Genomic DNA, 12,421 nt, shown 5'->3' with positions numbered 1-12,421 from the left:
ATGATTTAAATGTGGCGTTTGGTGTGGTGGTGTGAATGAATGAGGCCTTTTATAACATGAAATCCATTGGATGCGCATTCCCCATAACACAAAGTGACATGTTTGCACCCCTTTTAAGTTTTATAACCTCAATATTTGCCGTTATGAAATCCAACCTAGTGTTAGCTGGCTTAAAAGTGTGTGAGAGAGTTAGTATGTGGGTGTGTAAGAGCCACACCTGTTCTCGTGTCTGAACTTGTGCCATATGTTGTGCCAGCATAAGTAGTCTGTCTCCCATGAAACTAAGACAGCTAATCCCCATTGGTCGCTTGTCTGTCTGAATCTGCTAACATGATATCACTGGTTTTATTGCACACTAGGGCTGAACAATTAATCAAAACTAAAATCAAAAACACTATTTGGCTTATTAATCGAAATGCAAAGGCTGAGATGTGCATGTTTTAGAGTGAAGCACGACACTGTGTTCATTTATACGCAGACAGATCATAAGTGTTTTTAGTGTCTCGGTTCGTAATTACTAATTTATGTAATCTATTGCTGCCATTGCTGCAGTTGCTTTCCCTATAATGTGCATTTGAAACGCAACACTCACCAAACATTTTACCAGATTTTTAAGGAGAAGTTTAGAAACCTGTTGCTAAAAAACCTCAGTTGTTCAGTGTTTAGAAATGAAGAAATGAAGGGATAAATATTAGTATTGCAATTTGACAGTTTCACAGTAAAATGAAGTACTATAATTTTACTTAAATACTTTTTTATTTGCAGTAAAATAGTAATATATCTATTTTAATGTTTTTCTTTTGCCTATTTTAATGATTTTTTTTATTTTTTAAATCACATTTTATAAATTGCAGTTTGTCCTTTTCTTTTATTGCAATTTATTTTTACTGTGAAACTGTCAAAGTATTATAATTTTAATTAAATACTCCTTATTTTGCAGTAAAATAGTAGTATTTCCTTTGTTGGCATATTTATGCATTTAATGTTTTTTATTTTTAATAATAATAATAATAATGCTTATTTTATTAATTATCTGTAGTAATAATAATAATAATAATGATGATGATTATTATTATTATTATTATTATTATTATTATTATTATATATCTGTATTTATAGTCTGGTTGATATTTAATCACAATTTTTGGCCAAATCGGAAAGTCCTAAAAACACAGCAGTCAAGGAGCTTTTTTTATTTATTTAGTAAATCACAATTTATAAATTGCAGCTGTAATTACTTTTTTTTTTTTTATTGCAAGTTGACAGTTTCACTGTAAAATAAAGTACTATAATTTTAGTTTTGCTTTGTTCTGCAGTAAAACAGTAATGTTTCTTTTTTTGCACATTTTAATGATTTAATGTTTTTATTAGTAAATAATAATAATTTTATTTTATTTTTTTCAAGAACTGTTGTTGTTGTTAATATTATTATTGTTATTATTTATCTGTGTTAAGTTTTTTTTAAGATAGCATTTTATGAATTGCAGTTGTAATTACAGTATGTTTGTTCCTCCTTTTTTTTTTTTTTTTTTTCTTTCTTTTTTCGAATCATGCAGCCCTGTGGCACACAAGGCTTTATAAACTTTTCCTTCAACAGTTAGTGAGCTGATCTATGTTATTTGGCCTGTATTTATCATGTAATTCATTCAACAAACCATCTTGCTTGTTTTGAATCTTACAATAGCAAGAGGTTTTGTTTGGATGATTATGACTGTATAAAAATGTAAACAGCATCTGTGAGATGACTAACACAGGCTAATGGTTTTCTTCCCCTCTGTCCTTTATAGGTATGGCCTCACAGGTTACGGTCTGCCCACCACATGTTTATCAACCCCAGACAAGTGCCTTTTGCAGAGCGAAGAAAATCGATCCCAGCAGCTGTGTTTACCATGAGAAGATCCCTCGCACTTACGTGGTCGGTGTGAATCTAGGCATTGCGCACCCTACGGATATTATACCTTTATCGAGAATCGAAGCTTTGAATAGCGAGAAACCCTGCGTTGCGCGGGACATCTCGAAACAGACTGAAACAGCTCCGCGAGGGCTCCTCGGAAGGGCTTCGTCGCCATACAAACGTGTGGCGTCGGAAAGTGACCTTCAGTATTTCTCCAGAGCGGCTGTGGCAGTTGAAGAAAGTGGAGACAGTGGCCAAAACAGCCAAAGCAGTAGTAGTAGAAGTAGTGGCGGTGCTCCGGAGGGGGCAGAGAGGAACGGTGGTTTGAATTCGTTTGACGGAACCCAGAGATGTGGGTTTAAATGCAAAGGGAAGGAGCTTGAGAACGGCAAGAGCATCATGCAGATAGTAGAGGAGCATTCGACTCTACCTGCCATGTTGCAAACAAACGTTGGGAGCACGACCGCGGTAGGAGTGGCCCCGCCCGAGCAGAACGCGACCGGGACGGGAGCCGTGAGCGGGACAGGTGACGGCGACTATCAGTTGGTTCAACACGAAGTGCTGTGCTCCATGAAGCACACCTACGAAGTGCTGGAGTTCTTGGGACGTGGTACGTTCGGTCAGGTGGTCAAATGTTGGAAGCGAGGCACCAATGAGATTGTGGCGGTGAAGATACTGAAGAACCACCCATCGTACGCCCGTCAGGGCCAAATTGAGGTGAGCATCCTGGCCCGACTGAGCGGGGAGAACGCAGAGGAGCATAACCTGGTGAGGGCTTTCGAGTGCTTCCAGCACAGAAGCCACACCTGTCTGGTGTTTGAGATGCTGGAGCAGAACCTGTACGACTTCCTCAAGCAGAACAAGTTCAGTCCGTTGCCACTGAAGGTGATTAGGCCCGTTCTGCAACAGGTGGCTATGGCGCTGAAGAAGCTCAAAAGCTTGGGCCTGATCCATGCCGATCTTAAACCGGAGAACATTATGTTGGTTGATCCCGTGAGGCAACCTTTCCGTGTGAAAGTGATTGACTTTGGCTCTGCCAGCCACGTTTCCAAAGCTGTGTGTTCAACGTACCTGCAGTCTCGCTATTACAGGTAAGTGGTGTTTTTTTGTGTTTCCTTGTGTGTTTTTTTTTTTTTTTATATATATAGTAGGCTGGATATCGGATGTCTCGGTTTAATCATAAAAATTCTTTTTGGAATTTGTGGCAAGTGTAAAGATATAATTTGTGGTGTTAGTTTTGAGGAAGCCGAACTGAGGAAGGTTTACTTAAGCCGCACTTCCTGTCAGGGCAATTATGTAATTCTGTCTATAGCTTTTGTCAAAGTTTGATGGTAAGCTCTCTTTGTAACCGCCGTGGAGCTACACCCATGCTAACTTTATGTAACTCCAAGAGAAAAAAACATGACGCACTGAGTTTTCGACTATTTGGTTCCCTCTTGCCTGCTTTTTCCTAATGGGGTCAGTTCAGTCCATGATGGCTGTACTTTGTGTCTCTATGTGGTTGGCAGTTCTTTAGGAAGAATGTGGTTTGCTGAAGTGATTCATGGGACGTGGAAGAACATGGAAACGGTCTTAAATTAGAACAATCCAGATGTTTGTGTTTTAAGTTTTGTCAAACATAATTAGTGTTTTTTTAACCCCAGAATTTCCTTTCATGTTTTCAGTCTGTAGTAAATGGATAATTTAGACAAAATTGAAAACTCAACTTCATGTTGCTCTAAAGATGTATGACTTTCTTGCCTTTTTTAGAATGCAAAGTACACAATTCATTATGCATTATTTTGCTGTAAAAAGTTGAAATGTTTGGGGTCAGTGATATTTATTCAGTCGAAAAGAAATTAAGGTTTTTGAGGAAGACATTACAGGGATCAATGGGTTGAAATGGCAGGTTCAGTGCAGCTTCAAAGGGCTCCACGCAATCCCAGCCGAGGAATAAGGGTCTTATCTAGCAAAACGATTGGTCATTTTCTAAAAAAATACAAATATATATTAGGGCTGCAACGATTAATCGAACGATGTCGTGAGGCGCGTTTAGTCAATGAAGCCGGTACTTTGATTAGTAGTAAAGCTCCATCACGTGCGTTCAGTACACAGAGCAAGTAATACACAGAGCCGTAAAGCACTGACAAGCTACGCCAAAATCGCGCTCAAAATCGAATTCGAATTTTTTTTTTTTTTTTTTTTTTTTTTTTTAAACCACAAATGCTCGTCTTGCACTAGCTTCACATATTACGGAATCACGTTGGAAAGGTCACGCGTGATGTATGCTGTAGTACCGAGCCAGTGTTTACAAAGCGAATGTGCAAAGAAAGTCAAACAGCCTTTACAAAAGGGAGAAACAATGCTGTTGGACGATTTTGAAGTTGGAGGAGTTGGACACGGAGATGGAGTTGGAGTTTTTTTTGCCCTACCCTACCTTTTTTAACTGAAGTACAAAGAAATAACCATGCATGGCTTTTCCAATATGATTACGTAATACACAAAGTTCTAGACGAGCATGGCAAAGCTAGTGCAAGATAAGCATTTGTGGTTTAAAAAGTATCTAAATTTCTGTTTTTAGGAAATGGCCAATCATTTCACTAGACAACAGGGCTCTACGGTTACTTTTCTTTTTAGGAGCACAGTCAGATTTTTAGGAGCAATTATTCTAATCCATAATCAAAAAGTCTGATCTCAAATTAGCACATTACGAGGTGATATTTGACTCCAAGTGATTTACAGGGGAATTTTGTTTTTACCTTTGTAATGGCATTTTTCTAACTTTATTAAAAGTATGTCATCTTTTGTCACATTTTTAAAAATTATATTTGATAACGCTTTTTAAAATGTCTAATTAAAACGAAGAATAAGAACAATAAGTTACCAATCAAATGAAATCAGTTTGCAAACTCCCTCAATGATCATTAAAAGATGTCACTCATCTTAGTTCATCGTGATCTCACAAATAATCAACAAAGCTCTTTACACTGTGCACTGAATCTCTTACACTCTCTCTACACTTTATGAAAGGATTCGCATAGAAACCTTTGAAGCTTCTCTCAGCGCAAACACAAATATTCTGATGGGGTCAGTCGCACTGTTGCTCCTAAGTATTTTTTCATAGTCGCACACAGTAGTTTTCAGTCGCAAGTGCGACTAATTCCATAGGTAAAACTCTTGCTCCTCAGTTGGGATCATGTCGAGCCTTTTGAAGATGCAGTGAAACTGCAATTTGGACCTTCAACCCGTTGATCTCCATTGAAGTCCACTATATGGAGAAAAATCCTGGAATGTTTTCCTCAAAAACCTTTTTTTTTGACTGAAGAAAGACAGACATAAACATCTTGGATGACATAGAACTGAGTAAAATATCAGGAAATTGTTATTCTGGAGTGAACTAATGATTTAAATAAAAAATTGGTACAGGTTTGGAACAGTGTGTGATTAAGTAAATTATTATATTTTAGGGTGAACCGTCCGTTTAAGACATTCATGTCACTGAAAGGCATACGACTAGGTTTCTAACATAATGTGACATTGTGGTGCACAGTACTGTCTGTCTCTGTAAACGTGCTCGGTTTGTGGGGAAGCTATCAGCGAACAAGATAAAGAGGAACTAGGCACTTGCACTAGTTTAAATAGGGCGTTTGAACTCTTTGTACTTTGGCACCGCCGCAGTTTGACGCCTGCAACTGTACGAACTCACGGCCCATGCAGGTGGCACGTGTGAATGTGTCGCTTTGCATGGGAATGAGATGCGCTGAGGAACGTGTCTGTTGGTACTGCTGTCTTTGCACTCAAAGGAAGTGTGATAACACAGATGTTTTTATAGAAGGTTATGAATAATCATTCACTCTCGGCTGTTTTTTTTTTTTCTGGGAATTTTGTTCAGGAGTCTTTACATAGTGTTCGTGTTAAAGCATTACATAAGTCCTGAGTAATTGTAATGAACAACATGTATGTAGTGTGCAATTATTTTGAGTGGTTTGTAATTGTCCATTGTTTGCTATTGTTACTAATTAGTCACAAGTAATGTTTTGTAACATTGTCATTGTAATATAAAGTGTTGACTTAGTTGTTAACATCACATTTTGTTCTATAAACAAACAAAGTGTTTAAGGATAACTGAATTAGTGTTTAAGTATTTTGTATTATTTAATACAATTTTTAAAATTTTTTATATAATATGTATTTGCATGTCAGATATTGCTGTGCTTTTCATAGGGTTGCCTCTATCTGTAGTGTTCAGAACATGTGTGCATCCCAAAGTGGGGGAAAAGGACAGCGTGTGCTTCTGTTTTCCATTTGTCCCCTGTTTCTGTCGGCATGATCGATGTCGTAAGAATCCATAGCTTGCTCCCAGCACAGATCTGGCTCACCTAAATTTAGGGCGGATCTCGTTGTGTTCACAGTCTCTGTGGTATGTGAGGCTGTCATGACAAGTATTTATTTTTCGTACTTTGAGCAGGCTGTGTGGAGCACATACCCATGTGCCAGGAAGTGAAATTTGCAGGTGTTGTCAAATAGCAGAGCTGTTTTTATATTTCAGAAGTGGTGTTTGTGTGAAATATTTCCTCATTTTTATTGATAGAAGAGTGATATTTTGAGTGGAACAGTCTTTGATCAGACTGTTTTTATGTTTTCAGTTCAGTAGCACAGAAGGATCTTTATGCATTCTAATTAAACAGTTTTAGCTGTTTTGGTTCATGATTAAAGCTTAATTTTCACCCTTCTTTGTAAAAGCTAATGAAAAAAAGTAAGTGTGTCTTTGACATGAGTTCAGACAAGTTTGTCACTGAATTATAGTGATGCATCAAATTAAGTTTTTCTTCAGAAATTTGTGTAATTGGATAATTTTAAGGATTAGTTCACTCCTGAATAAAAATGTCTTGATAATTTACTCACCCCCATGTGATTGAAGACGTTCATGTCTTTAAAGGAACACTCCTTTTTTTTGAAAATAGGCTCATTTTCTAACTCCCCTAGAGTTAAACAGTTGAGTTTTACCATTTTCGAATCCATTCAGCCGATCTCTGGGACTGGCAGTAGCACATTTAGCATAGGTTAGCATAGATCATTGAATCCGATTAGACGGTTAGCATCTCGCTAACTCTAGGGGAGTTGGACAATGAGCCTGTTTTCAAAAAAAGTGGAGTGTTCCTTTAAGTCGAAAAGAAATTAAGGGTTTTGAGGAAAAACAATGCAGGATTTTTCTCCATATAGTGGATTTCAATTTGGATCAATGGGTTGAACATCCAAATTGCAGTTTCAGTGCAGCTTTAGAGGGCACTACACAATCCCGGCTGATGAATAAAGGTCTTATCTAGTAAAAAGATTGGCCATTTTCTCAAAAAAAAAAAAAAAAAAAAAATTATATATATGTATATGTATGTGTGTGTGTGTGTATATAATAAATATATATATATATATATATATATATATATATATATATATATATATATATATATATATATATATATATATATATATATATATATATAAAATATATACTTTTTAACCACAAATGCTAATCTTGCACTCACTTTGCAATACGCATCCGTGACTTCACGCATTACATAGTAACATTGGGAAGGTCACGCGTGTTAGTTTTTCGTGTGTGTCAAAAAGGTGAGGTAGGGTGAAAAAATCCATCTTATTTTCTCCTCCAACTTTAAAATCGTCCAACATCATTGTTTTACCCCCTTTTTTGTAATGGACGTTTGACCCGTTGACTCCCATTTAAGTCCACGGGATATCGAGAAAAATCCTGGAATGTTTTCCTCAAAAACCTTTTCTTTTCGACTAAAGACAGAAAGACATGAACATCTAGGATGACATGCAGGTGAGTAAATTATTAGGAAATTTTTATCCTGCAAGTGGAACTAATTCTTTATCCATGTATGCTGTTGGCTGATAAATTTAAGTTCTTTGCAAAAACTTGCCTTTTCAATGGTTCAGCTGAAAAAATTAGGCATATTGATATTCTAGACTCATTTTGCTGGCAGTAAAGTGCTCCTACACTCTTGACATGTTGACGTGTTTATCCACTGTTTTTAGGCACATTTTGAAGTATCAAATCAGAAATGAGTAATTGACTCACTTGGTGTTTTTTGACTTGTGCAAAAGAGGTAATACGGGAGATGGAAATGTTTGCCGAATAAATTCCTTCATGGGCTTCAAAATAGCCATATGACTTTGCCTAATGCGACAGCATAACCTGACTAACCAGCGGACTGATCTTGTCGCTTCTGAAATGTTATGGTCATTCTTAAATAACCGTTGTAAAGCAAAGTCTCTCTTCAAATTATTTCTGTATAATTGTCTTTCAGTACTGTCTTGCACAACTACGTTTCCAAACAGCCGGTATCCCCTTCCAATAGCAGTGACCGCATTTGTGTTTCGTCCGCTCGCTCTCTGGCGCAAGTCATTTGTTATATGAAAATAATTTTTTTCAGTGTTTATTAAGAAGCGATGATTTTGTTCTCTGAATGGAAACAGTGCTTATTCGCAATTGTTATATTCCAGTTTTACGTATAAGATAAATTCGGAACTTTGGATGGAAACCCAGCTATTGTGTGCGTGAAAGTCACCGTTTTAGCTAAAACCAAAAAGTTGCAAATTGGAAATCGGTGGCCAAAATTTTGGTGCATCACTACTTGATAATGTTACAGAAAAGGATAACATGTATTAACAGTGGTATCTCTAGTTGTGAGCCTGGTAATGTACTAGTGGCCCTTTGTTAAAATAACCACTGTGGCCCATTATTAATTCAATGTGTTGCTTAGGTCAGTATGTGTTGGGTTGCACGTAAAGCGAGGTACCTGCTTCAGTTTCAAGTTGCTACAGGAAAGGGTCATTAGGTGCCTTGGATTTTCTTTTTTTTTTATGGCCTCCTAAGGTGACTCATCCTGTTGTTTCCTTGACACCCATACTGCCTTTGTTTGGCTGAATCATAGGATTCTTCCTCCTTAACGCAAAAGTAGTTTGAAGCATCCAGTAGCGGCTGCTTAAATGTCTGTCCTTTCTATGTCTAAATGAATTTTCCATATTCTGGAAAGCCTAATCTGTCTCTTTCTCTCAAAAATTGTGGAAGATTGTCAAAAAAAAACATGACATGGACCTTTTGTGATGCTCAGAAAGCCCTTAAGTTGATTTTAGTCTGGTTTAAGTGACCCAGTGCAATTGGATGAAGCCACTTTAAGCGACAAAAATAAGTTTGTAGTGTTGCAAAACTGACTGTGCTCAAATCAGCTCCAGGTTTTAACATTTAGCTCTGGGTTTTACCAGCAGGATAATGGTATCAGAACATTGGAAACAGTGCTAAAACCCAGGAAAACTGATATACACAGGGCGGTTGCGTAACAAGCCGCTTGCATTTAACAGAAGGCCGAGTGACGGGACCCAAGTCTGGCTGGCCTCAATGGATTGTGTGTGCTGTTCAAATAACCAGCGGTCTTTACTCAGTCTTGTACTATAAACCCTAAAGTTGGGCAGGCGAGAGAGTCCGTCCATGTGGTTTCAGGGTCCTTGGCTTTGCTGAATTTGCATGATTTTGGAATGATACTTTTTTATGTGCAAAGGAAACATTTTGGTACTGCCTGCAAATGTCAACTTGTTTTTCCCGGATTTGCTGCCTTCAGTGTTTTTTTTTTTTTTTTTTCCTCAAAATAAACAAAACACTAGCTGTGCCCAAGTTTAGTCATTTTGTGGTTTTTCATATCCTGTAATGTGCATCTTAGCAGTTTTTCATACCTAGAGAAGTGTGAAAGACATTAGACTTATTTTAAAATGCAGACGCTATCATATCTGCGGAGACACACCCATTGAAACCAAATGACAGGTTTTGCCACCAGCCCATAATAAGCATTATGCAACATTTCTGTTTTGTTTTTTTTTTCTCCCATATGGGTCATAAAGTTTAAAGTCCTTACACACTGCCCTCTCCTCTGCTTTAATAAATCTGTTTTTGCTTCAGAAGTGAATCATTCAGCCGAAGTGTGTCCAAAATTGACTTTGCCCAATGTCAGCCATTTATGCTTTTTTTTTTTTTTTTTTTTTTTGTTTTTTTTTTTTGTTTTTTGTTTTTTCACGTTTTCCCACTTAGCTTCCTTGAAGCCTTAGAGCAAACATGACTAATGGTTCGCAAATAATGCACAACTAAGTGCAACCTCCTGCACTGCATCTAAAAGCATAAGTGGGCCAAAGTAGCATTGCTAGCAGCTGCAGTTGTGATTATTTTTTTTTAACCGCAAGTCTACAGTCTTTATACATCCGTACATATAATAAATCTTGACCGAGACCCGCGTTCATCTTTGTCCTGAGGAATGACCATGAATATGAATGTCTGCTTTCTGTCGGTGTGTTTTAGATCATGTGCACTCCTGGCCACCATTTGGAGCGGACTTGCTCTCGCTTCAGATGAAGAAGACCTAATTGGACAGATTCCTGGACTAATGAGCAGCCTGAAGGGTTCGGTGGTATGATGCGCTTGGATAGAGAGCACACATCTTGTTGTTTGTGTATCCCAGGCTCTTTGATGCAGCATTCGTGCATCGCAAACTCCTTGCAGCGATAGTGGGTCGGTCAGGCTTTGTTGACTAGGCTTCAAATGCTATTTGACCTCCGACCAGCTGGTAGCTACTGAACCCTAACATGTCCGTCGTTAATAAAGGCATTCATTCAGGTTGTGTAGTCACTTTTAGAAAGCTTGATGGTCTGATCTTGACCTTTTCACGTGACTGACTTTAGCATAGCCACATGACAAGTGCTGCCAATAGGATTTTCCAGGATTTTTCTCCATATAGTGGACTTCACTGGGAGCCAGTGGGTTGAATGTTCAAATTGCAGTTTTGGTCCAGCTTCAAAGAGCTCTACACAATCCCATTTGATGAATAAGGGTCTAATCTAGAAAAACAATCAGTCATTTAAAAAAAAAAAAAAAAAGATATACTTTTTCACAAAGCAAACATGCAGAGAAATTAAAATGCCCTTCACAAAAAAATGTAAAGCAACGATGTTGGGCGACTTTGAAGTTGGAGGAGAAAATTTGCCCTACCCTAGCTTTTTGAACCAAAGTACACAGACGAAGAACTAACCACACATAACCTTCCCAACGTGATTACTTAAAGGGTTAGTTTACCCAAATTTTTATTTTTTTTAACTCACCTTCCAGGCATCCTAGGTGTATATGCCAATCTTTTCAGACGAATCTGATAGGAGTTGTATTAAAAATTATCCTGGCACTTCCAAGTTCTATCATGGCAATAAGTGGGTGTTTCTCTTTATCAGTCCTAAACAAGTCCAATAAAGTGCATCCATCCAAAATAAATTTGCCTCACATGGCTCGGGGGGTGAAAAAGGCCTCCTGTAGCAAATTGATGTGTATTTTATAAGAAAAATATCCATATCTAAAACGTAATAATCACTTTAATCTAGCTTGTGCTAAAAGTTGAACACGGAAGCCGCCCCAGGTGGATGACGTAATACATCAGTTCAAAAATAGTGCACAAATAGTGCAAAAAACACGTTGGACATGAAAACCAACATTTCTTTACAGGAACAAAGAGAGCAGGGGTTTCCTTACTTTAGCAGGAAAAATTTCTTTTTTGAGTGAACTAACCCTTTAATATGTGAAGTCCTAAGACGTGCATCGTAGAGCTAGTGCAAGACGAGTATTTGTGGTTTAAAAAGTATATCATTTTTTTTTTTTTTTATTTATAAAATGACCCATCTTTTTTGCTAGATAAGACCCTCATTCCTCGGCTGGGATTGTGTAGAGCCCATTGATATTGCATTTTGGACCTTCAACCTGTTGATTTCCCATTGAAGTCTACTGTATGGAGAAAAATCCTTAAAAAAATATATTTTTGGCTAAAGAATGAGATGTGAATATCTCAATTTTTTTTAAAGGTAATCATAATGTAAAAATAGAGAAAATGCATGATTTAAGATCCAATATCAGCCATTATCATTTAAAAACATCTCTAATATCAGCCAGTAACCATTATAGTACAGATACATTTTGCATCCCTAGAGATTTTAGAAGGTAGTCTCATCTAGACACTGCTATACATCTAGACCACTGCTATACTTCTAGATCTTCTGCTATACATTTTTATCTTAATGGCATACAATGCAGCATTCTGTCAAACTTGATGCATCAAGATGTATGTAGGATCAATTTTGCTGTGCACTAAGTGATGCGTCATGCAAATCTTCCATTGCTGGTTGTGATTAGGACAGCAGCGGATCGAAATTGAAATCAGACCAGGAAGGTTTATGTGTGGTGGTTCCCAGCTGTGTTTTAAGAACCTGGAATCAGTTTCTGCACTTTGATCCATTTGTCGGATCATCTTGATATGTCGTGGTCTGTATATCATCCACTCGAGGATGAAAGCTGATCGTGCGCCGCTTCCTGTAACAGCTTACCATTGCTGTTCGACATTTTGAATTGGGACAGGGTAGGTTACAGGTGTGAAGCCTTATACCTTCCTTAGAACCTGGAGTTTGTTTTACATGCCATCTGGTATAAGGTTCCCATTTCTGCTG

At 37.6% G+C, this 12,421-nt stretch overlaps 1 protein-coding gene across 2 annotated transcripts in view; it reads left to right on the top strand.

The window, feature by feature from the left end:
• hipk3a (homeodomain interacting protein kinase 3a) overlaps positions 1-12,421 on the top strand; it is a 45,244-nt gene that overhangs the window by 3,306 nt on the left and 29,517 nt on the right. For both annotated transcript variants that reach the window (XM_051099054.1, XM_051099055.1), the window contains exon 2: positions 1,788-2,985. In XM_051099054.1, coding sequence (XP_050955011.1) covers positions 1,790-2,985 — 1,196 coding nt within the window. In that variant the 5' untranslated portion in view covers positions 1,788-1,789. The remainder of the gene's footprint in view (positions 1-1,787; positions 2,986-12,421) is intronic.

The sequence above is a fragment of the Labeo rohita genome, chromosome 25, assembly GCF_022985175.1.
Source record: "Labeo rohita strain BAU-BD-2019 chromosome 25, IGBB_LRoh.1.0, whole genome shotgun sequence".
NCBI lineage: Eukaryota > Metazoa > Chordata > Actinopteri > Cypriniformes > Cyprinidae > Labeo > Labeo rohita.
This window is presented reverse-complemented; position numbering and strand designations above follow the sequence as displayed.